At 42.2% G+C, this 27,540-nt stretch overlaps 1 protein-coding gene across 1 annotated transcript; it reads right to left on the bottom strand.

The window, feature by feature from the left end:
• LOC119648499 lies at nucleotides 1-26,770 on the bottom strand. Its single transcript, XM_038050266.1, has 2 exons — nucleotides 26,312-26,770; nucleotides 1-5,751 (listed from the first exon to the last, which is right to left on the bottom strand). Exons 1-2 carry the CDS (start codon nucleotides 26,768-26,770, stop codon nucleotides 1-3), a joined length of 6,210 nt encoding a protein of 2,069 aa, XP_037906194.1.
• Nucleotides 26,771-27,540: the final 770 nt, after the last annotated feature.

A 27,540-nucleotide genomic window follows, 5' to 3' on the forward strand; every position in this document is an offset into this window, starting at 1 on the left:
TTATTCTGGATCAATCGTCCACAGTAGCAGGTTTACAGGGGAGTGCGAAATTCTCTTCTTCTTCGCTCTTGAACATCGAGTTGCTTCTGAGTTTTGCGTGCAGGTATCTATAATCCGTTCCTTTGATGGAGCTGGGGGTTTTTCCTGCGAGGAGTCTTCGGTGTCGTTCGGTTCTACCGGTAACGGTGCTAAGTTATGAATTGCTCTCTGTAGGACTCCTGACGATGTTTTGATCTCTGCTATTCTTATTAGACCATCTCGACCTTTTATCCCCTTTATGATTCGCCCCAATCTCCACTGCAGAACGGGAATATTGTCTTCTTTGATAGCCACCAGCATTCCAGGTTTTACGTTTTCGCAGCTCTGTTTCCATTTTTGACGCTGTTGCAGTTCCGACAAATATTCGCTTGACCATCTTTGCCAGAATCTATTCTTTATGTCGTTGATTTCCTTCCATCTTTGCGGTAAATTTGCCTTTACTGCTTGGGCGTGTACATCAACTGGGTTCGTTAGTGGTTCCCCAATTAAGAAATGGCCTGGAGTTAATGCCGTAAGGTCTCTCGCCTCGGATGATAGAGGTGTCAGTGACCTTGAATTCAAAATAGCCTCGACTTCGATTATTAAAGTTGCCATTTCTTCATACGTAAGTTTTGCTGGGGACGTGTTTCTGATTAAAAAGTGTTTGGCAGATTTTACTGCCGCCTCCCACAGGCCACCGAAATGAGGCGATCTTGGTGGAATAAAATGAAAATCAATACCCTTGGGTGTGCAAAAATTGATCAGTTGTTCTTGGGATTGTTCCCCGTATATGCTTTCGTTTAATTCTGCTAGTTGATTTTTGGCGCCCACAAAGTTAGTTGCATTGTCGCAATATAGATTTCGACAATGTCCTCTACGCCCAATGAAACGTTTCAGCGCATTGAGGAAGGCTTCTGTCGTTAGATTCGTCACTAGTTCCAGGTGCACCGCCTTTGTTGCAAAGCAACAAAAAACAGCAAGGTACGCCTTTTGCGGACGATTGCCTGTCCCCTTAAAGTGAATCCATAGAGGGCCGGCGAAGTCGATACCAGTATTCGTGAATGGTCTGGCTGGTTGTACTCGATGGGCGGGCAGGTTTCCCATGAGCTGCGTCATGAGTTTTGGTTTCGCCCTTGCGCATTTCATACAGCTCTGCACGATAGATCTGATGGCTGCTTTGCCCTTGATAGGCCAAAATCGTTGTCTCGCTATTGCCAATAAGGCTTGTGGTCCGGCGTGAAGATGCTTATGATGCAGATCATTTAAAATCAATCGAGTTACGTAATGGCCGTAAGGAAGAACGATCGGGTGTTTGGTATCATAGGTTAAATTTGAAGCTTCAAGCCGACCGCCGACTCTCAAAAGTCCGAATTCGTCTAAGAATGGATGCAGACTGCTCAATGGATCGCTGTTGTTTAATTGCTTGTTACATGTTAGTTGCTGCATAGATTCTCGATACACATCCAATTGAGCTTCCTTTACTATTACTCGCAAGGCTTCCTCCATTTCGCTTGCAGTTAAGAGCGATTTTTCTCGTTCCTTTTGGTTCGTTGTTCGTGCATTCCTAACGAACCGTAGCACATGTGCCATTATGCGTTGCAGTCGTTGAAAAGAGTTTTGATGGTCGATTTGATTGATAAGGGAGATTGAGTCCTTCACCATGGCCAATACCAATTTTGAACGTTTTTTCTCCAAGGTGGTATCTACACTATGAAACCTTTCCGGCCAGCACTCTTCAGTCCCATGAAGAAATATAGGCCCATAGAACCAGAGGGCATAATTCTGCAGTTTTCCTGGAGCGACACCTCTCGATACCAAATCTGCTGGATTCTCCTTCGAATGTATGTGCCTCCATTGTTTGGGTGAGGATTTTTGTTGTATAGCAGCGACTCGATTAGCCACGAACGTATAAAATGACGATGCTTCTGCATTGATCCAATTTAGGACAATTTCGGAGTCGGTCCAGTAAAAGCAATTATAGTCTGGAATTTCTATGTCCCGTTTAAGCCGATGAACGAGTTCAGCTGCTAGCCTTGCTGCACACAATTCCAATCTTGGTAGGGTCACTCGTTTTAATGGTGCCACCTTCGACTTTGCACATAAAAGACGAACTGTGCGAACCCCATCTGACTGAATAGCTCGTAAATATACCGCTGCACCATACGCCTTTTCCGAAGCGTCCGAAAAGACATGTAACTGTATTTTTTCAGGTACCTTCCCTCCAAATATGTGACGAGGTACCTTAATTTGATTCAGCCCCTGCAAGTCATTATAATATCTTGACCATTCCGCCTGTAGTTCTAAAGGAATTTCTTCATCCCAACCCATTTTGAGACTCCACAGCCTTTGAAGGAAGATTTTAGCAGTAACTGTAACTGGTGCCATCAATCCTAGCGGATCGAACAGATGAGCGATATCGGATAGCGCTGATCTCTTTGTTACTTTCTTAGATTCCGTGTATGGGCATCTAATTTGAAATTCATCTGTCTTAGGAGTCCAAACTAATCCGAGTGTCTTCACGTTTTCCTCCCCTTCTTGGGTTATGTCCAGTTGGAGTGCCTGATCTTCAACAGGAATGTTGTTTAAAAGATTCTTGTTGTTTGCACACCACTTTCGAAGCTTAAAGCCGGCTGATTGCAAGATTGTGCGAAGTTGATGTTGCGTCTCAATAGCTTCTGTCAAGGTGTTTGCACCTGACATCACATCGTCCATATAAAAATCCCGTCTTAATGCAGTCGAACCGGATGGGTATTTGTGCGTTGTCTGTGATGACAATTCTTGTAGGCATTTGGTGGCTAGATATGGTGCAGAGGAAGTACCATATGTGACCGTGTTCAGCTGATAACATCTTATAGGTTCATTAGGCTCATTTCGCCATAGAATTAGTTGAAATCTCTTGTCTTCCTCCGACACCTGGACTTGTCGATACATCTTTTCGATGTCAGCAGTAAAAACAAAGCAAGGCAGCCGAAATCGTACAAGAATGGTAAATAATTCGGATTGGATGGTAGGGCCTGTAGCAAGTACATCGTTCAAACTGTATCCAGAAGAGGTTTCCGAAGAGGCGTCAAAAACTACTCTAAGTTTAGTGGTGGTGCTCTCTGGCTTCAGAACGCTATGATGGGGAAGAAAATAATGAAGACTCGGAATACTTCCTTCATCTATTTCCGTCATATGCCCCAGTTGCTTGTATTCGTCCATAAATTCATTGTACTGTTTGCGTAGTTCTGGGTTTCGTGCTAATCTCCATTCTAATTTGAAAAGTCGCCTTTCCGCATTGCCCCTAGATTTGCCGAGTTTTGCTGGATCCACCTTGAAAGGCAGTTTCACAATGAAACGTCCATTGTTCGTTCGTTTCATGGTTTGAACAAAATGATTTTCACACTTTATTTCTTGTGTTGTCATCGCAAGGTTCTCTGTAGATTCTGGTTCCTCCAGTTTCCAAAAACGCTCTATCTGCTCGCTGAGTTTGGAATCATCGGTGTTGAGGATGCCGCATGTAACCTCTTTCTGATAGGATGTTGCAACCCTTCCAGCAATTATCCAACCAAAGACCGTGTTTTGCAGCAGTGGCAGGTTCCTTGATAGCCGCATTTGCCCTGTAGCTAATAGTTCGTAGTAGATGTCAGCTCCGAGAAGTAGATCAATACGCCCTTCCCGGTCAAAATGAGGATCGGCAAGCTGAATGTTGCCGGGTATGGCCCAATTCCTTGAATTCAGACCTTGCGATTGTTGAGAGGATGTTATATGTGGTAAAACTATAGCGTCTATCTTCCGTGCAAACGTAGTGATTCTTGATTGCAATGACAACGTTACCTTCTGTTGCGATTGTTGCGACGCTCCGCCCAGACCACGAATGTGTATATGGTAACTAGTTGGTTGTAGTCCCAGCTTTCTCACAGCCGTTTCTGTAATTATGTTTATTTGGGAGCCACTATCCAGCAGAGCTCTCATTTCTATCGACTTGCCCTTTTGGTTTGTCACCTTGATGAGTGCAGTAGCTAATAGAACAAAAGGTCCCTCTGATGCTGATATTTCCGTTGATAATGCAATAGAATGGTTGACATTTGTAGAACCCTTGTCCTTTACAATACTTGATACTTGACCTTGCTTGGTGGCGTTGGCTGTTGTTTGAATTGCGGTGATAGAGGGCGTTGTTTTGTCTTGATTGTTGGCGTCCATATGTAGTAGAGTGTTGTGCTTCTTTCCACATTTAAGACAACTTCCTGCGCTGCATTGTGCACTTCGATGTCCTTCCCGTAGGCAGTTCAAACATAGCCTCAGCTGCTTGATTTTGGCTACTCGATCCCAGATGGACAATTGTTTAAAGGCTTCACATGTGTAGATTCGATGGCTTCCCTTACAGTTTTTGCACTGTAAAGATTGACTGTCCTTGGTGGATATTAAAGCCGAGGTTCGGTTTGTAGGTTTGTTTTGAGTCGTACTCCTCTTGTCGCTACACAAGGCCTCTAAAGACTGAAAGCGTCTTTCCAAAAACGCGAGAAATGCATCAACCGGCTGCAGTTCTCGTGGTGAAGTCAAAGTTTGTTCGTATAAGGCGTGCGTAACCTTGTCTAACTTCTTCAGTAAAATATGTAATAAAATGGGATCCCAACTAGCTATATTGATATTAAAGTTCTTGAGTCCTGCTAGACATTCCTTCGTAATGTCATGAAGTTTTTTCAAAGCACTGGGGGAATCCGAAGTAATCATCGGCTGTTGTGTGAACCTATCCAATAGCGTGGCTACCCTCAATCGTTGATTGCTGTAGCGGTTTGTTAGCGTTGTCCATGCAATGTCATAATTTTCGTCAGTGATGGGCAGATGACGTATAAGTCGCTCTGCTTCACCCTTTAGATTGGTCTTCAAATACCACATTTTCTGAGCATTTCCCAATTGCTGCTCGTGGATCATCTGGCGGAATAAGTCGTGGAAGGATTGCCATTGTGCATAATCGCCGTCAAAGGCAGGAATTGTCACGTGTGGCAAGCTGATGCTTGGAAAGGCCCTTGTAGCGGTAGCTATGCTAGGCTCTAGCTTTGAACGGCATTCAGCGAGAAATATTAAAGTGTCTTGAATTCGCTCTTCGAGGTTGAGAAAATTCTCCTCGTTGTACCCTAACTCATTTGGATCGCTGGAATATTGCCATATATTCTGATGGCCTTGACGCAACTCTTCCCAGTACTTTGATAAAGTAGCTGCCTTCAATTCGTAGTATGATTTGGGCTGTGCCTGTTCGACTGTGTCGATGCCGCTAGTAATGTTTTCCACAGCCCGTATCCTTGATTGCTGTTGCCTTATTAGTACCACGACATCGCTGGGAAGCTCGTTCTGAGCATTGTTTGCTGCCGTGGCGGCCTTTGTATCTAAAGCACCCGTGGCTGATTTACCCAAATCGATATTCAACTTGGACGTGCCTTCCAAACCCTGAAGGCGTTCCGCAATGTCCTCCTTGTACTTGGTGTACTCGCGCTGCATTGAAGAGAAATATTGTTTCTCGAAATATGGATGAGCTGGAAGATAATGCGCTAACTCTTCAAGCTCTTCATTTCTCTCCGAAAAGGCTGTCCAGAGATTTTCCAATTGTTCCAATCTCGTCGTAAGATATTCCCTTGTCTTACGAGCTACCGAATCTTTCCGGTAGTTACTCAAAAGACGCTGAATCTCCTGGCCCGTCACATCTTGTTGTTGAGTAAGATTATTAACTTTCTCAAGTATCGCCTCCATGATTGGCTAAGATAATTCCACAAAGTTATTAACTCGCCTCGTGTCCTTTTAATGTTGTGATCGGCCGATCACGTCGGGGTCACCAAAAAATGTCTCAATCCTGATAGGTCCACTCGGTGATACACCGGGTGAGTCTTTCTTCTTGATCAAGTGAAACACCTGCTCAAGTCAAAACCAAGTAAAGTTCGTTTTTAAGTCTGTCAGTATGTTCATTGGGTGAAACACCGAATGAGTCCGTCTTTCTTAATTGGGTGGAACACCGAATCAAGTTTAGTCCAGTAGAGTATATTTCCAAATCTTCGAAGTCTCCAGCAGCCTCACTGGAGAAGAATAAAAGGCTTAGTTCTTCGGGACTTGAAAATACACTAAATTCTTTATTAATTGTTCTCGCTTAGATAGGTACAAAAGTGCTTACTCGCTAATATCAAAAGTGTACAAAAATGCTTACTTGCTATGAGAAAAATTACAAATTGCTTACATGCTAAATATGCGTGCATGCGGAAAATATTCACCTTGGCTATGCAAATATTTTTTGCATGCACCGGATGCGCGTGCAGACGGTTTTTTTTACTGCAGCCTGAACAGTTACTATTGGGGTAAAGGACACCTAACTTTATGATAAAAGTATTGAATATTGTCATTCGACTTCCACACAAATCAGAGTTTGGTTTTACATAACCCAGAATACCAAAGTGGTCTGAGAATGTTATAAAGATAGAGTAGGAAGAATAATTCCGGTGTCGTGAATGCTTCCTAAATGTCAGACTCTGGCAGCATCTGTAATGCGTGACCCCGGTCCGGTACAGAACATCACCATTGTGCTGCGCACCAATGGATCTTTCCGATAAAGAACAGAGGGGCGTTTTCAATGAGCAACTGAATACAAGACTTCGACGAAAATGGAGGGCGGAGGGGGTAGAGCTAAGGTCGCCATAATTACAGCAGTAGATTTGGAGATTTATCAGTTTTCGCCTTCACGTCATCGCGGGCACAGCACAGGGTCTGGCACAAAGTCAGTTAATTGATCGTCCATACAGCGGTCGGTAGTAGTTTTAGAATCAGTCATGAAAAGCACCATAATCTCATGGTGCTAATAACCCGTCCGAGATTACTAATGAAGCCTAGGTTGCTCTACTGATTGCGGCGGATGAGGGTGGAGCTTAATTAGCGTGAAAATGTACAAGAGCGAAAACCATCTAGGAATGGAACACGAACATCTCAAAAGAGTTGTCAACAGAAAGCGTCTTGGTTTCTGCTCTGAATTCTCCTGCTCTGACTGCATCAACACTCATTGGATCATTGAAGAGCGGTGCTTGCCTGCCTGTTTTTTCAGGTTCGAAACAAAACCTTATTAATTTATTAATTAATTACACCCAGTTCCAACAAAGATGTTTTTCTGTTGCCACACTAGAGGGCACTGCGATCATCTTACAGAAAAAAGTAAACGGCATTTTAACGTACAGACCGCAAACTAGGATTAATAAAAAAAATTAAAAGATACAATTTTGGTGCCGTGCTAAACTTTTTTTTTGTGAATTTTGGTGTTTTTTCACGGCTTCTTCAATGAATAAAAAAAAACTACTGGATGAATCGCAATTATCCTAGTTTGCGGACCGTAGAAATATGTTCTGAATAAGTCGTGAAAATTTCAAAGAATTTGGTTGGATAGATTTTGGGCTATGGTGGCAGCCGATTTTCAACATGCAGTTTAGAGAAAAACGCATTTAAAAAGTAGAATGCGATTTTCAGCCATAAAACCTTAACTGGCCATTAATCTGCACACCTAGTCCATAAACCTTAGGTTTCTTGAAGAAACAAATGTGCGGCGTTGGCTTCAATTCTTGTCCATTTAGCGAAGTCATTCGAACGTCATTCGGACCGATAAATATGAGCTTCATTACGGCGATCGACATAAATCTGGCATGTGACTTATCACGTTTTTAACACTATAATTTCCGAACGTCTAGGAATATCAAAAAATCAATTTTCGGATTTGTCACACGGAATGAACCCCTTAAAATCGATTCAATGTCTGCTAGTCACACCAGATTTACTCGGAAACTCGGTTTCAAGGGGGGGGGGGGGTACCATACCATAGCTGTGGTATAAAACTCAATGAAACCGAAATGTAAGTACGTACATGTAGGCAATCTACATACAGTCGATCTAGATGTATTCACAAAGCAGCTAAACAATGCATAAGAACGCAGCTTACTTTTTCAAAAGTCCTCATAAGGCCCATTATTTGTTATGTAGATCACTGGCCCAACGAAAGCCATGGGAAATGTGAGGCATCCGAACGCCGGATCTTACGTCACTGTACCGGTTTGCGCTATAATTGGGGAACAAAAAAGGGCGAATACAGCACGTAAGTACACCGAGCAAAGATAAAACCTTTTTGAGAGTTTGCTGTTAGTCTAATAGTGAGATTCTTTGGAAGAACGGAGAATCAGTGAAACCCACTTATAAGGTATCTATACTGACAGGGTAGCACAACTCTATTGGCCACATTCTTAAAGCCCTGCTAAATAGTAACCACCAAGATAAAATCCGCTATTTGTTCCCTTTTTGATAGTGCTTGGTAGGGGTGCACAGTGGCAGTGGGATTTGTATCATGATTTGACCTGGGATACCGGTCGTCTCAGCTGTTAATGAGTACCTGAGTTAAATCAGGGTAATAATCTAGGGCGAGTCCAATGCTGTTCACTTTGCCTCTTACAGTGTACTGTAGTGTACAGTTCCGATCTTGAAGCTGCCACTATATATATATATATATATCCTCGCTTTTATGATTTTGTTTAAAACAAAACCTTATTAAAATCGATTCACTGTCTGCCTGTCTGTCACACCCGCTTCTCTCCAAAACTGCTAAACAGAATCAAACGAAGTTTGGTGGACATATGGGAACTATGAAATCACATGCATACAGTGAGTGACATAAATTTATGTGGAGTTTTAAGTGGGGTTCCCCGTACATGCAAAGGGGGGATTTGAAAATTGCTTTCACCGGAACTGATATTAGTTTCATACCAGCATAGGAGACAGTATCGCGCATACGCATGCCATAGAAATCCTGCTGTTAGTTCAAAGTTATAGATGTTCAAACTTATCAATTTCCTACGAATTTACTGTGTCTGCCACGCAAATAAAATGCTGACCCCATAATTAACGAGAATAATTTGCATTCGAGTTAGATAATCAAAATCCATTTCTGAATACTCTACTTCTATCTATCTTATTAGAATCGATTCAATGCCTGTCCGTCCGTTTGTCTGTCTGTATTTTTTTGTCGATGGATTGTGGGAAGTTTCAAAAACTACCGCTGGCTTCTGCCACGCGGTTATATGGGACTCTTACCCACTAAAACCTTTTTCTCCAACTCTTCCCGCGGGACTCCTTTATGGTATTACGTCGCGGGGTTATATCAGAATTTATCTTGCACCCTTGTTAATAATAGTGTTTCTCTCTAGTTCATTCCCGCTCGATTTCTTCCTGCCTAAGCTTCTTATGGGTGGCTCCCATCACCCTTTTGACGTCGGTTCATGTTTCCTTTGATTTCAAAATGTATTTTCGAGCGTAAAGTGTAGCTTCCAATGCAGCCTTCTGGGGTGCGAATCTCGGACAATGAAATAAAACGTGTTCTGCGTCCTCTGCAATATTCGGGCACTCTGGGCAATATGGCGAATCATCATGCCCAAATCGACAGAGATATGCTCCATAACCTCCTCGTCCGCTCAAGAACTGGGTGGTGGCTGTTTCGCCGTAGGGTCCCTCGATCCATTACGTATACCCCACATGATTCTGTGGGTTCACCCGCCTTTTTCTAACGCGTCTTACTTTTCTTGCCATTCCGTGATAATTTCACTTCGTACGACTTGCCGCCGACGGGCAGGAGATTTTCCGGTGAGATACGTTCGATCGTAAAGTCTTCCCTTGTCTCGCCAGAATCTCAATAGGGATTGTTCCTGCTATCACGCAGGGTGTTTCATCGGATATTGCTCTGTAAGAGCAACATGTTCGGAGTGCACCTACACTAGCAGTGTTGATGTAGTGCTGAACGGTCTGATAGAGATAAAAGCAATCTTCTATGGGTAATTAAAAATTGCAACATTAATGAATTTATTATGCTTTTTGTCGAAACTTAGTTAAATGACCTTTTATTGGATTCTATATAAGACTTAATTACAATTTATTTGCTGTTTGGTCATTTGTTAAATTATTTATCATTTTAATTTGTAGACAGACTGACGCAAACTCAACTGCCCGTTTCCCTACTCGATTCTCTACTGACGGTTGCCTATAGAATTGTGATGTGACGATTTAGACGCCGGTTATCTCCACGGATCACGTGCTCTACCCTCATATTGAAAACTATCCAGGGGTTATTCCCCAGGAGAAGAGGGCCATTGCATGTACAAATATGAAAAACATTCGGAAAAGGTATAACAAAATTTGTTGACATATTCTGTTTGATTAGCATATGTTGTCAATATTCCTGAAACAATGCATGGGAATGCATATTAATCAAGTAATTGCAATGCCATGGAAATTATTGTATAAAAGACGATTCAAATTATTAATAAAATCAGTTCAATTCTGACCACAAACTTTTATTTATTTTATCACTTATACCCATTAAGCAGCTAACGCTGCTTTTGCTTACCACCATGAAGGAGACCGTCAATGTCTGTATAGGTTTAAATTGGACACCTTAGCTCATTGCCCAAATGGCGGCTGAGTGCCGGAGGACTCAATCAACTTATTTCCCCAATGGCCCAGGTTCCTGGAAGAAAGGAGGAATTTAGAGAAACCTCTAGGTGAAATGCCATCACCGGGGGATTTGGTCCTGAGAATGGTAATTTGCCGCGAGGATTCGGATGCGATCAACACCATGACGCAACAATCCAAAGCAAAAAGCAGTGGAGGTCAGAGAGACGCAGTTTCCCGGGTAGGGGCAAGTCGAGCAAAGTCTTCTGGCTTTTTCTGGTCTCCTGTAACGCTATCAGTTTTGTCGTTATGATGTAGACTTATTATTACTATCACCACTTTATGCTTCTTAGCGGCATAGGTGACCATGGAAACATCCTTTTTATGAACATGAAACTTACTGGAGACTCTTCGCTCTTCAAAAATACGGCCGGAATGGATCTTTCCCTTTTTTTCTCACAGTTCCAGTTGACGTAAGCTCATGTTCATTGAGCAAATGCATCATTAATTCATAACTGGTGACCCAGTTATCAAAAGTTATATTTCCATTCGTCCGCGATCTGGCCTGGGCTAGTTTTTCTACAACATCATAAGCCTTGTTGCTTATATAATACGGACCTGTAGGTTGTTTTCCTGAATATACTTCCACATTTACTGTGTAGAATGATTTTGTATCAACAAGACCTTGGATGTTGATGCTGTACTTGGCACGTTTGCTGGGAATGTAAAGGCGAAATTCACATCGCCCCCTGAATGCGAAAAGCGATTCATCTACAGTCATATATTCGTGAGGTGTGTAAGCTTTCTCTTACCACACTCTGGTCGGTTTAAAATAATTTTCCAAAAATCCTTTACGAATATATATATTTTATGTTAACATAGGAAAATGGCATAAAATATAGTATAACTCCCCCTCCCGGCATGTTTGAGATCGGCTTTTGGAGGAAGAGGAGCTTGATGGGAAAGCATCTGAAGCTGAAGTCGATAATATCTCTGAAGAAGAAAGACCACCACGAAAAAGGTCTTCTTTTGCCAACTGAATCGACTTATTTAAAGCATGGGATCATGGCAGTCCTAGGAAATGGTCTTCCGAAACGAGAAAGATGTAAAGTGTGCAAAAAGGGAAAGGCTTTTTCCTTCTTGTGTTCGTCCAATGTGTGATAGATGCAGGGCATACATATGAGTTGAATGTACCGGCGAAACAAAATAATATAGAAATAATTTTTCATGAAAATCTTTGATAATTTAGTAGTAAATATATATGGTTTCGCGGACGACATTGGCATGACTATTGTTGCACGCCTCCTCGAAGAAGTCGCACTTTATGCGAATGAAGCAATCTATGAGATTAAGTTCTGGTTGGAGAATGCTGGTCTATTGCTTGCAGAACACAAGACGGAAATAGTACTTATTACCAAACAGAGAAAGTGCACGTTCATGAAAATCAACGGGGCGGTTATCAAGCATATATCTATCAATTTGGGCATGACGTTTCATATATATGGTGGCAACGTTAGTACCGAAAACCAACCAACCAACAACATCAAATCGCACTGGTCAAACGGGAAGAATAAAGATAGGAGACTGCAACTTTGAGACCGTTGATCTTTTCTCCTTTCTAGGGTCGAAAATCACAACCGATAACAGCTACGACGATGAAATTCACGGTTGTTGGTAACCATCAGAACCTATTCCAGCTTACAAAAACTATTCCGCTCAAAACGTCTCACCATAGGGTCAAAGCTCTTACTGTACAAGACTATGATCTTGCCAGTCCTCATGTATTCCTCGGAGACTTGGGTTCTTAGGAAGAAGAATTGCGAACTCTTGGCCGCGTTCGAGAGAAGAATGATCCGAAGAATTTTGGGCCCCCTACATGAGAATGGACGATTCCGTAGCCTACATAACGAAGAGATCTATGAGCGATACCATGAGCGTCAGGTTGTGGATAAAATCCGACTTAATAGGTTACGGTGGGCGGGTCACTTAATCCGTATGGATGTGGATGATCCGGCCCGGAAAGTCTAGAAGCGCAATATCTATGGTAGAAAAAGAAGACGAGGCAGACCCTGCCTAAGATGGAGCGATGGCGTAGGCCAGGACACCAGACAGCTTTTACGGATATCGAATTGGTGGACCTCGGCGCAAAACCGGGATTTGTGGAGTTCCTTATTAAGGCTGGCCTAGACCGGATACCGGTTGTTGCGCCGTTGATGATGATGATGAAATATATTATATTAGATTATTATAATAAAAAGTACTTTCTACAATATTCATGTGTTACAGTGCCGGAAAAAGAAAAAGCTCACAGTTTTTAGTAATTTTTTTTCGTTCAATATCGAATGCATTTTTAATCTTTATATTACATATTTATATATGATTTTGTAGCATATTTTATGTAGAATAAGATGTGTAATTCAAATTATTGAAAAAGTTGTAAGAAAGTAACATTTGCCGTTTCACCAATTTTTAGCTGAGAAATGTTTATTGTTGACTTATTGTATTGTGGGAAACAATTGCCCGAGAAGCTGAAGTCTTTCATCGTTAAAGTGGTACAAAAATGCCCTAGTCAGAAAGTAGCTATTAAGGTAACACGAAGCTCGTTCTAAGAAAGAAGCGTAATCAGCTAAGGCTAAAGAACCTCTGTTTGTCCGAATTACGTGGAAAGATCCATTTAAAACAACGTCCTCATATCATAGATTACGCCGACAACTCGTGCAAGTTGCGTTGCGGCAAATATTTTGCCATGGACAATGAAATTTGTTTTTCATGTAATATTTATGTTACATTGCGTTGTTTGGTGTCTAGTTTTGCAAAACCGATTACAACCCGACCCATCAAAAAGTTGTTAACATCGGAATCTAACTATTATGCAAGATTATGATCCGCGAAAGAATACGTTGAATGGAGAGGGTCAACGGGTGGACCGCGTATTTTACAATTATACAAAATTGACGCTCTTTTCAAGAGAAGGGATTCATTATTTCGACTACCTTTTGGAAAACGTTCGGACGTTAAATACCAAGTCAATGGAGGCGGAGTCATGATGGTCCGGTCGATTTTTTCTCGTGATGCAGTTACACCAATGTTTAATGTCGTAGTTTTAATGGTTCCAGTCGAATACAAATATTATCTCGATTTATGTAAGCTAATTGAGTAACGATTGAATTGTTATGAAGTACAATAACCTGCAGCTTTCGGTTCTAATGACGAAGAGTTGGCTGGTCAACAAACACATAAACATTCTTCAATGTCCTGTACAAACCTTTAACTTGAACCCGATCGAATATCTTTGGTTAACCGTTGACAGAAAGTTTAGGAAACGCAATTTGATAAAAATAACCGACGTATACATCGTCAAAGATTAAGTGTGGGCGAGAATTCTAACAGATCTGATTTTCGGGCTTTTTGTTCTATTCTTTAGCACCGTCGTGCATAGATTATTGCAAAACAAAATGCGACGAATTATTGGACTTCTAATTCGCATACTTGTTAATTTTTTTGAATTTTTGGTAAACTTTTCGGTAAAACATTCTAGTTTTAAATGAGTGAACATATTTCTTATTTCGCCCAAAAAAATTAACGAAAACACTATTTCACTTTCAAGTGGTTATTTCATGATAACTTTTTTCAAAAATTGAAATTACTCATTTTCTTCTATATATGCTCCAAAACCATATATCAATATATAATATAAAGATTAAAAATACGTTCGTTCTTGAACGAAAAATATTATTAAAAACTTTGAGCAAGTTTCTTTTCCGCCACTGGATAATAATTTTTACTACTCTTATTATTATTATCTTCTTCTTCAGCTTTTGTCCCATTCACATGCGGTGATCGGTTTCACTATTTGCCTCTATCAAATGCCTGATCTGGATGCAATCTCGAGGCTTTTAAATCCCCATCTAGCGTATCAAGCCACTGTTGTTTTGGCCTGCCTTTTGGCCTTTTACCACTGGCCACGACACTAGTCTAACGTTACATTTTCGTCTACATTACCGCAAGACGCCGTTCATTATCTTTTATAGTCGGCCAACACTCAGAATCATAGAGGGCGGTAGGACGGACGACATTGCGGTAAATTTTAGATTTGAGACGTTCGTTGATATGTCGATCATAAAGCACACCAGTTGTGGAACGCCACTTCAACCAGTTTGTGTTAATGCATGAAGCAATTTCATAAAGTAGTTCTCCATTGGCTGATAGCGTTGACCCGAGATATTTAAATCGCTTAGTTCTGAGCAGATCACTGATGCTGCCTTTTTCATGAGGATCGGTAGTTAAAAATTCAGTTTTATTAAGATTCAATCTGAGCACGTGTTTCATGAGGCGATCATTCCATTTTGGGGTAAGTTGCTTGAGATGATTTTTGCTATTAGATGCTAGGAGAACATCATCTGTATAAATCAGTGTATAGGGCGCTGGACGTTGGATGTTCCGTGTGACGATGTCCATAACAACAAACAAAGAGGAGTGGTAAGAGGGTGATCCTTGATGAACACCAACAGTAACACGAAGCGATTTTGATACACCCGCCATACTTCGAACTTTACTTTTCGGATCGTGGTAGAGCAACTGAACCCAGCGCACGAGTTCTTCTGGCAGTGTTGTCGTAAACTATACCAGATGAGTTCGTGGTTAAATGCTTTCTTTAGATCCAGAAATGCTCCATCCATGAATAACCACGCAGCGTAGATTGCGTCAGTAGTTCCGCAGTTTGGGACAAATCCGACTTGATTCACATTTATTTCAACGATTTCGCGAATACGGTTGTCAAGTGAAATAAACACCTTTTTCGAGTCAGCATATCCAATCATTAAAATAAATACTTGCTACTTTATGGTTAAGTTAAAAAATTTTTGTTGTTGAAACAAGTAAATTCTGAAAATTATTTTTAGATGAATAAGGCTTATTACCAAAGAAGGATATTACTTTTTTAACACTGTGCGAAATTTAGTCAGTTTGACCGTTATGCGATTTTACTGAGGTGCAGCCAAAGTCTGACGTATTCGATAAAGTAAAACAACCAGTGAAAAAATTATTTTGATTGAGGTGCCTCAGCATTCCGGGTTGAATGCATTTCGTAGTCCTGTAAAATTTGGTTGCATCCATCGATAACATTTGCATTCTTGGAAACCTCAAAAACCACCTTTGTGGTAATATTGACTTAATCGATAAAAAAATGCAATTTTGCAGCTGGAAAGCACGCAAACGGACAAAATATTCATTAACAATTCATACTTCATTTATTTACAACTATTCAGTACCCAACTGTCATGCCTTGCACCTGAAATTTTGTCAATTTCAAATGTAAGCATTTTAAGGTTTTGTTGGAAAGAAAACCTTATTAAAATCGGTTCACTGTTTGTCCGTTCGGCTGTCTGCCTTCCCATCCGTCATACCAATTTCCTCAGGAATTGTGTATCCCTTAGCATGCAGTGACGCTCTAACTTAAGATTTGGGAGCGGGGGGAGGTTTACCCAAACATGCAAAAGAGGAGTGTTACATTTTTTTCACCGACTATATAGCCGTCTGAGCTCTCAGAAACTACTCAACCTAAAAATCTGAAAAAATCATGGTCGTGCCCATGACACTCAGGTCTCAAAATACGTTACGTTTCCATATCTGTTGAAATAACGTTAATTATGGCATATTATTATATTTGGAAATTTACTGAGAACCTCCGTTAAGTTCATTCTAGATCCGTAAAATGTAGCAGTGGTCAGTAGGAAATATCATGCAGGAAAGCGTGTTACAAATCTTACTATTATCAACAATGCAATGATAGATCAAATTACTCCTTTCGCGTCAAATTACTACTTGCGACGAGATTAAATGTCAGCGCCATAACTCAACTTATATTCATTCCGGGCTATGTATGTATAAGTGGAACTTACCCGTACCTAAATATTCTTACATCAGCAAAATTGGTCATACCTGAAGTGCCGAGCTTTTGGTTCCCGACTTCTAAAGCTATGATACTTTTGGGAAAATCTATAAAAATATTATTTACGTGTTTTCAACTGAAGGATATTACTTTTGCACAATAAAATATAAAGTAGACGAAAGAAAGAAGATCATTTTTTTAACTTTCATTAGACAAACTGTTATCGCTGTCGACTTCATCCTCGTTTTTTTCTGGAATAGATCAGCTGTTCCTGGAACATGTACCACACATTAAATTACAGAATAGCCCATCTATTCGATACGCACAAGTTAAGTCAATCTGTTTTTTTGCAATTCCAAAAAATCGTTTGAGGAATTTTATCTGGGCATGCATGTCAAGCATTTTAGAGGGCTTGCAGACACCCTTTATTATTATTAAATCATTCCCAGTCATGCTTTTGTTGCCCTTTCATGTATGAATTTAATGTATTGTATATGCGCGTATGATATATATATGTAGTTAAAAAAGCCCACGGACCCTCTTCCCGCCCAACCGGACCGAGGGGCGACCAACCTAAGGATGGGCTGAAGGCAACATCCAAAGGCCCGCATCACAGCGATGATGCGTTTTAACGCAAAGTGTGTGCGACCATGCGAAAATGTATTACTACATTCCCATTGTCGCAAACACTTCAGCCAATGACGCGGTGGTCCTACACTGCAGAGACATGGATCTTGAATTGAAGACAGGGCGGATCAATACTGAAACTCATTAGGTCAGATTGTTACCGGACAGGACTCTTCGGACTATAGCACAGGTTGCAAGGATAACCGCTTTTTGCATCTCCATGTATAGTCCAGCCCTAAGATCGAGCGTTTTCAGCGCTTTGTTTAAGTTCTGCGGGACTAATTCCGTCGCTGAAATTACCACTGGGACTACTTCGATCTTTTGTAGTCTCCAAGTCTGTTTCATATCATCTACCAAGGGGCCGTAGTTCCGGATTTTTTCGTGCTGTTTTTCAACACTGTTCCGGTCCAACGGGACGGCTACATCGATTATAAAGCACGCTCGTTCTTCCTTCAGAAGCGGAACTAGATCGGGTCTGTTATGATTAACACTGTGGTCGGTGGCAATAGTGTGATCCCACAGTAGTTTGACCCGACCATTTTTCAGGATTCTCTGCAGAGTATACTTATAGTAAGGATGGTAGGTTGCCACTAAGTTATACTTCAACGCAAGGTTTTGATGGAGAATCTTGCAGACGGAGTTATGACGATTGGTGTACTCGGTACTGCTCAACATCCTGTACGCAGATGTTATGTTCTGGATGGTCTCCTCTTCACAGTTGCATAACCTACAACTGGAGTTGGTGATTGAGGAGTCGTGAAGAATGTACCGTTTATAATTTTTTGTTGGGAGCGAAGCATCCTGAATTGAAGTTAGGAATACTTCGGTCTCATAGAAGAGTACACCATTTGTCAACCATTTGTTGGAGGCTTCGATGTCAATGCCTGACAACAACAAATTTTTTATATGACCTCCGTGAATGGGTTTCTCTTTTCACATGTCGATCTTCTGTTGGACTGAAGTACCATTCGACATGGGATCCCATTCTCTGCTTCTCAAGTTCAAAGGAGATAATTTATTATCTGCCATGACGGTATCCTGATGTATTTGGCTAGAGGATTATTTCTCATAGAAAAACTCACGAAGAGAATGCACTTGATCGTAGTGCAACGTTTTTAAATCAAGTACCCCCTTCCTCCCTGATGATGTGGGATAGTGATCCTCAATTTTTCGGCAGCTCTATTGTGCATGTTGTTGTTTGCAAGAACTACCCTTACCCGTCTATCGACAGATTCTAAATCAGTATTACTCCACTGTATCACACCGAAAGTGTATAGAAGCACGGGAATGGCGAAGGTGTTGATTGCCATGATTTTATTTTTCCCGTACAGCTCAGTTTTAAGGACAAGATCCAGACGCCGCTCAAATTCCCCCAGCAACTTAGATTTAATTATTGCCACAGCAGGTGTTGTTGCTTGCAATATGCCAAGGTATATGTATACGTCGTCCGAATCCATACCCTCAATTCGGATGTTATTTTGGCTGTATCCTTCATTGTCGGTGTGTTTTCCCTGAACAATTGTTTTTATGCGACGTTTTTCCAAACCCAACTGCATGCCGATATCCCTGATGAACTTGATGGTGATGTTCAGCAAGGAGCGAAGTTGGTTCTCGTCTTTGGCATACAATTTGATGTCGTCAATGTACATTAAATGGCTTAATGTACATTTCGACAATATGCCATGCTTGACTTGGAACCCGTAATTGCTTTCGTGCAAAAGATGGGATAGCGGATTCAAAGCCAAACAAAACCACAGTGGGCTTAGAGAGTCGCCTTGGAAAATGCCACGCCTGATTGGTATCTCTCCTGATGTTTGCGAAGATAGCGATAGCTTCGTACTCCAATTCTTCATTACTGTTCTCAGTAGAAGAACGACATTCGGGTTGATTTTATACAAGCGTAACACTTGTAGTAACCACGAATGTGATATGGAGTCAAAGGCTGATTTATAATCGATGTAGGCTGTCGAGATGTTTCGTTTTTGGTGGACAGCCTGCTTTACAGCTACCGTATCGATTATAAGCTGTTCTTGCAGCCTCGGGAGCCTTTTGCGCATCCTTTTTGCTCCTCAGCTATCAATTTATGAACATCAAGATGTTTTGAGATGTTCGCGCACAGAACTGAAGTGAAGACCTTGTAGATGGTAGGAAGACAAGTAATTGGTCGACATTTTGAAGGGCAAGAGACACCCTGTTCCTTGGGGATGAGGAAAGTTATCCCCTTGGTGAAAAATGGTGGAACTAAATCAGGATCGGCAATCATCTGATTAAATTGATTTGCCAATATCCTGTGAGTGTTCTTGAACCGCTTCAGCCAGAAGTTGTGAATCTTGTCAACTCCTGGCACCTTCCAGTTACCTGCCTTGTCAAGGACTGCTTTAACGTCGACTTCAGTTACGTCAGGCATGGTCATTTCGGGGAGGGCCTCGCATGAACGCATAAGGTGTGGGAGCCACGCTGCTTCTAAATTGCAACGACTGGATTCGCTCCAAACACTTCTCCAGAAGTCTTCTGCCTGATCCAGATTGAGGTTACTTTCCCTACCTGAGTTGATGAGATTTTTGTAGAATCCTCGTTGGTTCTGGAAGAACAAGGTGTTGTCTGTCCTTCGCTGAAAGCTTTTCTGATACCTACGGATGCGATTGGAGCATACCGCAAGTTTCTGCTTCAGCACCTCGAGGATTTCTTCGATTGGCATATCATTGGACAGATGGTAGTTTCCAATGATGTTCGCAACGCATCTGTGCACTCTTGGTGATGGATTTCCAAGGAGTGCTTGCGTCATACGACCAATCTCCTTTCTCAACTTTTCGACTCTTTTGTTGAGTCGAAACACCCAGAACGGTAAAGTCCTTCTGCGCATACCTCTGTTATTCGCTTTAAGATGTTGGTTATGGAGACGAATAACCGTGGCAGCTGCAACGTAGATCAGGCTGTGGACCTCTGTAGCAGTAATCTCGCTAGCCAAACGATCAGCCAAAATTCTGTCAACGGCAGCAATGATCTTAGTAGTTGCCGAAGTAAACTTCAGTTTAGGGATCCTTGGCCTAGCGTCTGGGAGAATCTCAGCATACTCTGTGAATGCGACCTGGAATGCGGTCAAAGCCTCATTATAAATTGGATCGACATCCCCAGTTACTAAGCTTCTCCTGACTACTGGATTCATGGAGTGCCTTACAGGTGGAGTACTTGTGTTACTCCTTTGACTAGTCCGGTAATTTGATGACTCCAGCCCGAGCTCAAGTGAAACCTCTTGGAAGATTTGTTGCCTAGTTGGTAAGGCAACTCGGTTGTTATTCACTATCACTCGGTACTGGTTGACGACGTTCTGTTCCGGAACATGACTTAGCTCCGGAAATCGGGTTATGAACGCGTCATGTAGTCGATGTCTGTACCCTGATGGATTCCGTTCCAAATCCGTGACACGGTAATAGGCGCGGACGATAAATTCGTTGAGTTGGTTCGTCCAAACCATACGACGCCTAGGTCTCCCGTCCCTGGTGGTTGACGGCATAACCGCCAAAACATCCAAGGGCGAAGAGACGCTCTGATGTTGTTGAACGACCCTTAACCGTGTTGGGTACTGTCTTCGTGTCCCTGGGGTCCCATTTAAAGAATTTAAACCAAAGTCCCCAATTTTATTCCCACGAGTAATGGGGAACCAGTCAGCCCTGCAACAGAGCCCCAATGTTGCAATGCCCCATGGTTACCTCCAAAGGTAGGGAAGGTATTTGGAGGGGAGCCGCTGAAATACAGTGTAACGTCACTGCAATTCATCCGATAGGCGCGTCGATCCCTTCACCCCGGATTACTGATTTGTTAAGGAGGTTTACTCCCCCTGATCGGGAAGAATCGGTAAGGGAGGACGAACACAAAGGGAAACGTTCTGCTTGTCCGCGGCTACTTATTTACAAGATTAATTTGCGATATTCGTAGCTGACCTGCTGGGTCATGTCATTATCCGCAACCCATGACACGCGCCTGGTCGCATGCAGCTCTGCGCTTGCAACTCAGGTGAGGATAAATCTGGTACGCCAGGGACGTATAGGGACGTACAATTACATTTAATATACATATACACATGCATTGTTGTCCATTCATCAATGCTGCTATCACATTGTGTGTTTTTAATAGAGGATTTTATGGGCTATTAGTTCTCAAATTCGGAGCGGGACGATCCCGGGCACGGGAAGAGGGGGCCCAACCTGCTGCAAGGCCAATTGAAGGAGCGGGACTACTTCCCACGGAGTAATTCTGGTTGTGTGAAATAGGCCTTGCCGGCTCAATTGATTCTTGAAAAAGTTTGGAAAAAAATAATTGAAAGAATGTGAGGTCGGCATTCAACGAGTGAAGAACTCCTCTCTTATGATTCTTTAAATTTAGTTTTATAGTAATAGTTTAAGTTAATTAAAAATAACAAAATTAAAATGTTTTAATTCAATTAAATGTGTCCTTATTAAAAAAAAATATAACTACAAATTTTATTTGAAATAATGAAAGACTTGTTTTTTGTTATTTCCTAGTGTTGATATTTCTTGCTAATAAAGTGCCGCTTCCTAGGCGACTAAGGACTCCTTTGGTGGAAGAAGATGAATTGGAAATTCTCAGCACATTTTTCGAATGCATTCGAAAATGCTTTGAAGAGGCTTGTCTTAATTCTCGAGGTAAATGAATCCGTGAACTGGAAAAGCTCAGAAAATCAACCAGGTGACTCTGGGAAGTTTTCTCCTTTTTGTAGATAATATTAGCCTGGTTTTATTTGGATTTACTGAAAGTCCATGCTTGAGGTACTGACTGTCAATCTAATCAACGGTACGTTGGATACACTACACATACATATACTACACACTGTTCCGAGATCAGCTAACACAGTCACCTCTTCCATTTTATTGTAAACTAGCCGTACTGCAAAGAACTGTATGTCTCGGTATTACTGATGCCATGAGCACAACATCGAGCGCATATATTTATTCAAAGCACTGCAATGAGATCAGTTTATAAACTAATTCACTTCGATTTATAGGCGCATCGCAATCTGTAGCGGTAGACACCCTGTACTGAGGGTGTTGAGCAGTCCTTTGACAACTTTGGAAATTATTCAGGAATGTAGAAATCGATTGAACTTTGTTTCTGGATTTAATACTGTGGAAATACTGAGGGTACACGGTCATTGTGGTGTAGAGGCAAATGAAATCTCGGATGCCTTAGGAAAAGAGGCATTCATTTCTCGCATGCCCGGACCGGTGCCAGGAATTGGAGTATCAATTCCATTGGCTGTGGCTGTCTTTTAAAACTGGAAAGGAGCGTCTCATAATGACAGATGGCAGAACATAAGTGCTGCTTGACACATCAAACTTTTCCTGTCAGAGCGTAGCAAACATAGAGTAAAATTTATTCTTGGGAAAAGCTGGAAGACTTGCTGAGGTATTGTGGGCATTATGGTCATAATTCACTAGCTGGGCATATGTTCAGAATAGGCGTTATACAAGATGATAATGGAGGAATCCACTTGAGCATTTTCTATGTGAATGCACCGCGTATGGGCATATCAGACATTAGATCTTTGGTGCTAATGCGCTCCAGGTGCAACGAGCAACAGCACACCCATTAACAATTCAATTCAATTCAATTCATTTATTTAAATAGTGACTTACAACTAGACAATGGTTACTTAATGCTAGCTTAAATAATGGCTAATTGATCTTAACTCTATCAAACGGGTGACAATTACATTGTTTGGCCAACCCGACCTTGTCTGTAATTTACTTTACTTAGTATATACTTTTTTACATACATGGATCATGACAATTTGTTGTATAATCTTGACTTTTCAATACTGCGCCTGCACTAAAGACGCGAGAAGGTTGAAATTTCCTTACTTAACCTAACTTATTTTAACTTAATCTAGCTTAATTTAATATATACAATAAGCACTTACAAATGACTGTGCTTAGCTTCTATCCACTCCTACCAGGCAGGGAGTTTCAAAAAGGGTGCGGATTTTCGGTCTGTGGGATGAACTCACGATTTGGCAGGGCCTTAAGAATGTGGCCAATGGGGAGGTTTTACACTGTTGGTAGAGATGCCGAATTAATGGGTTGGGGTGGTCCTCCGTTCTTTCGAAGAACCTTTCCATTATTGTGAGAACGTGTTCTCGAAGTGGTTTGACTTTGCCTCGCCTATACACTTCGGCGTTTTTGCCGATCTTTCTGGTTTTCCAGTTGTAAGACAGGCCTGTGCAATGTCTAAGGAATCGGCGTTCGAATGACTCGCATTTTGCCATGGCTTTGTTGGAGCATGAGATCCAAGTTGGTGCTCCGTAACAGATAACGGGTCTAATCAGGGTCTTATACAGTGTCAGTTTGGTTTTGGTGCTGAGACCTACTGTCTTGCGAAGAAGAGAGTAGATGCCACTGACTGCACCGCGTGCCTTGCTGATAGCGAGCTGGAGGTGGGGTTTGAACTTGAGGAGTTCATGCAGGGTTACTCCCAAGTATCTGATTGAACTAGATCTGCTCACTGTGGTGTTCCCGATTCTCATTTTCAAGCGTTTAGCTTTCCTGTGGATGCTTCTAGAACCTAAGTATCTAGATTTTCTCCTAAAAGTGCAGATTTGCGTTTTTCCCTCATTTATCTTGATTCCCCAACTACGGTAGTACCTGCAGAGGACTACAATGTAGTTCTCAACCGCTTTGGCTGCCCTGTTGGGGTGGAGGTTTGAAGCGAAGATAAGCGTATCATCGGCGAATTGGATGAGGTCAACGCCGTCATTGGGGATCGGAATGTCAGCCGTGAAGATGTTGTAGAATGTTGGCCCTGAAATGGATCCTTGCGGTACACCCGATGTTACCGGCAAGAGATCGGAGAATTCATTCCCCACGCTGACATAAAAGTGCCTATCTTCGAAGAAACTTAACGCAAGTCTAATTATCGGGACTGGGAATTCATTGTCTATTAATTTGTATATAAGTCCGTTTACCCACACGGAGTCGAAGGCCTTTTCTAAATCTAACGCACATGCTACTGTGGGTTTGTTGTTGACGTCTTGAGACAACAGTGTCGTGAAGGTAGCTCAGTGCGTGCTGGGTTCCGTGTTTGGAGCGGAATCCGAACTGGTGGTCAGGGATAATTTTGTTGAGGTTGCAGTGCTGGACTAGCCCAACTGTCCATGCTTTCTCAAACAGTTTGCCAAGGTTGGATAATAGAGAAATGGGCCTGAAATTGCTTGGCTCGTTGGAAATGCCTTTTTTACGGATGGCAATTATTTTTGCAACTTTCCACGTGGATGGAAAGTAGCCATTATTAATACAGTTGTTGAAAACTGCTAATAGGAATTTCAATGAGGCTCTGGGTAAATTCTTTATTACAAAGTTCGGGATTTCATCTGGTCCGGCTGACCTTTTACCGTTGAGGTTTTGAGTTAAGTCGGTGAGTTGTGGTAAACTCAGAAAATGTTGCGATTCCGTTGGTTTGACTGAGGTGTTGGTTGTGGTGAATTTAGTGAGTTTCTGGGAGTTCTCAGAGACGAAGGCCTTGATTGTTGAATCAACAATCGATGATATAGCCGGGTTGTTTTGAGGCGGAGGGGAATTGAGCTGAGTCTCAAAAGATTCCGCGAGAACTTGCGCTTTCCTTGCGTCACTGCAGATGTGCTCCCCGTTCTTGGAGAGAGCGATATTACGGGATTTGTGTCTGCCGGTTAGCCTGTTGATATTCTGAGACATATCTGGGCCGGGCTTAATATCTGCTAGTTTCCTTGTTAGTTCTTTGTTGCGGAAAATCGCCACTCTTTGCCGAATTATTGTACTCAGACAATTAATCCGGGAAAGTAATGCTTTATACTCAGCATTACCTTTATTTCCGTGTTTGTGGAAAATCCGTTTGAGTTGCCTACGCCATATTTGCCTGACTTTCAAGTGGAGCATGATATCGTGAGGGACTGAGTTATATTGTAACTCGTCGATTTTGATAAGCCTTGTGTTTCTGCGTCTAGCAGTATTAATGGCATCAGTAGCCAAGGTGATGGCTTCGTCGATCTCTATGTCCGATAGATTGCGGTCAGTTGCGAGTTTTTTCAAGTTCAGCCTTGGTGCAAGGTCTGACTTGAATTTGTCCCAGTCAGTGTGGGCGAAGGACCTTACGGTGGTCATCACTCGCTTTCGCAGTTGAGAGGACGAGGAAAGTTTAAGTAGTACTGCGAGATGGTCAGAGATGCCTGGTAAAGTAGTGCACGATATCACTTGAAAGTTCAGTGAAGTTGAGGAGGAAGTAGTCAATGGTTGATTGACTACTGGGTCTTGTCGGAGAGTCTGGTAAGACCAAATCGACATAGGCTGGCGAGCAAGGGTCTTGGATCCATTTTAGCAGGGTTTCCCCATTTTTATTGACTGCCGTATCGCCCCAGGAGGTGTGCCTAGAGTTGAAGTCACCACCGAAAATGAGGTACTTGTACTTTAACTGGAGATTGCCCAAGATCTTAAGATCTTGTCCCAGTTGCTCATTCCGAGAGTTGCATTTGATGTAGACAGAAACTACCAAAATCCGTCTACCATCAGTGGTTTTTACTATTGCCGCCGCGGCGGAAGAGGTCAGCAGGTTTTCAATGACGACTTCCTCAAATTCATAGTCTTTCCTGACTAAAAGGGCAGCGCCAGTGTTGTTGTCATTCCGGATAATATTATACCCGGTGAATTGCACGTTATGCCTGCTGTTTAGTTTCGTTTCTGAAACGCAATAGAAGTCTGCTTTCAGACTGTTAATTAACACTTGGGCTGTGGCACGTTGGGCGTGTGAGATCAGGGACGCGGAGTTAAAGGTGACGATTTTTAACTCCATAAATTCATAATGAGTTTTATAGCGGCGAATTGCCGCTGCTCATTAGTTGAGGCCGACGCGAGAGATTGCACCAATTCGCGGAAGGCATTTGGTGCGGGGATGGGAGCAGGTTGTGCTGCCACTCTTGGTTGAGTGTTTCTGGCAGCTTGAGCGTACGATACGCTGGGATTGACCAAGCTTTGTGACAGTTGTGTCACTGTGCGCTTGACTTGGGAGCTTTCATTGGCTCGCTTTTGTTTGGCAGCTTCCTTCCTGGCTACCATTTCTTTATAGGCTGGGCACCCGCGATAGCTCGCTGGGTGGCCAGCCGCAGTTGCAGCAAAGAGGCCCTTCGGTCGCCTGTCTTCCGCATTCCCCGCGAGGATGGGATTTTGTGCACCTGACACATCTGTGCACAATTGAACAATTTTGGGCGATGTGCCCAAAATTCTGGCAGTTGAAACACTGCACTTCCTCGAAACTTTTGACCTTTTCCAAGGTTACTTTTTGATGAAGGATATATTTTACCTTCATAGCCTTCATAGCCTGTTTAGGAGCGGTTACAGTTTTTACACTAACCTTTATCTTGTTACTTTTCCTCCTCCGCACGAAGTTGAACGGGTCACGTTCGTCGTTGACTTCGGGGTTTGGTGATGGTGATGATCCCACGCTGTCCATCTCGCACTCTTCGTTGGCTCTTGTTGAGTCCTCTATTGCTGCTGGTGCTCCCCCGCTGTCGATGACGATCGGTTCACGACTATTTCTTGCTACACAATTTTTTGCTACACTGGTTCGCACCGACTCTTGTAGCGCTGCTACCTCCTGTTTTAGCTGAATTATCAGCTGTTGTTGGCACTCCAGTTGCTGTGCGAGGGCTGCTTTCTCGCCTCTGAGCTCTTCAAGCTCCTTCCTCAGCGGGTAGTCGTAATTTTTTGAGGGGCCCGTGCTCCCCTCCTCCTCAGACGATAGCTCACCAGGGAGTGCCATTTTAGACCTCTTGGCGGACATTATTGTCCCCAAGCCCGTCCTCAGCTCTCCTCCGAATCTTCACACAGTATTCACTGAAATTAAAGAAAAACAATTAACAATAATTGCACTTTGGTATACAGTGTCTCAATAATATTGAGATGCACTGCATACTTTAATCAACTGTACTTCCTTTTGAGAGTACTACACTTAACACTTCACCACTTTTTTTTTTTATTTACGTCACTTGTTTCCTTTCACCGTGCTCCCTGCCACGTCTGTCCGCTTCGATGTCTCGGAGCGAACTGGTGACCCATTAACGGAAATCCTGCGATATATATACGTATCTGGGATATCGTTCGACGGAGGAGTCGAGTGCAATGGGCCACTACGGGCTGAGTGCTCAGAGGCTATCCTTCTCTCTCACCTGAAATACAGGCACACCCGACAATGCTCAGACTGTTTTATCTTGTTGTAATAAGCATTAAAGAGTGAACATCGCTACTTAAGGGGCTCAACTAGTGTATTTGCCTAAAAAGGTAGTTTTTGGGATTTTAAAAAAAAACTAACGGATCGAATGTTTTGAAGGTTTGAGATTATATTTTTGGATAAATGATGTGTACATGGTTGTAAAGAAAATATTCGAACACTAGTAAACTATCCGCGATCTTCGAAGCCTCCAGAAAACGAAGTTACTCACTATTACAAAAATTGTGACTTTTACAATGGGTGAAATAAAAAAAAGTAGAAAAGTTCGTTAAACTCGACGTTATTGTTAATCAAAAAATTTG

Source organism: Hermetia illucens, chromosome 2 (assembly GCF_905115235.1).
Source record: "Hermetia illucens chromosome 2, iHerIll2.2.curated.20191125, whole genome shotgun sequence".
Lineage (NCBI taxonomy): Eukaryota > Metazoa > Arthropoda > Insecta > Diptera > Stratiomyidae > Hermetia > Hermetia illucens.

Excerpts from the sequence above, each read along its gene's own strand:
- LOC119648499 (XM_038050266.1), bottom strand. The coding sequence starts at position 26,770 with ATGGCACTCCCTGGTGAGCTATCGTCTGAGGAGGAGGGGAGCACGGGC. Across the intron at positions 5,752-26,311 it reads AGGCTATGAAGGCTATGAAG|CCAATCATGGAGGCGATACT; the intron begins GTAAAATATATC and ends GAATTATCTTAG.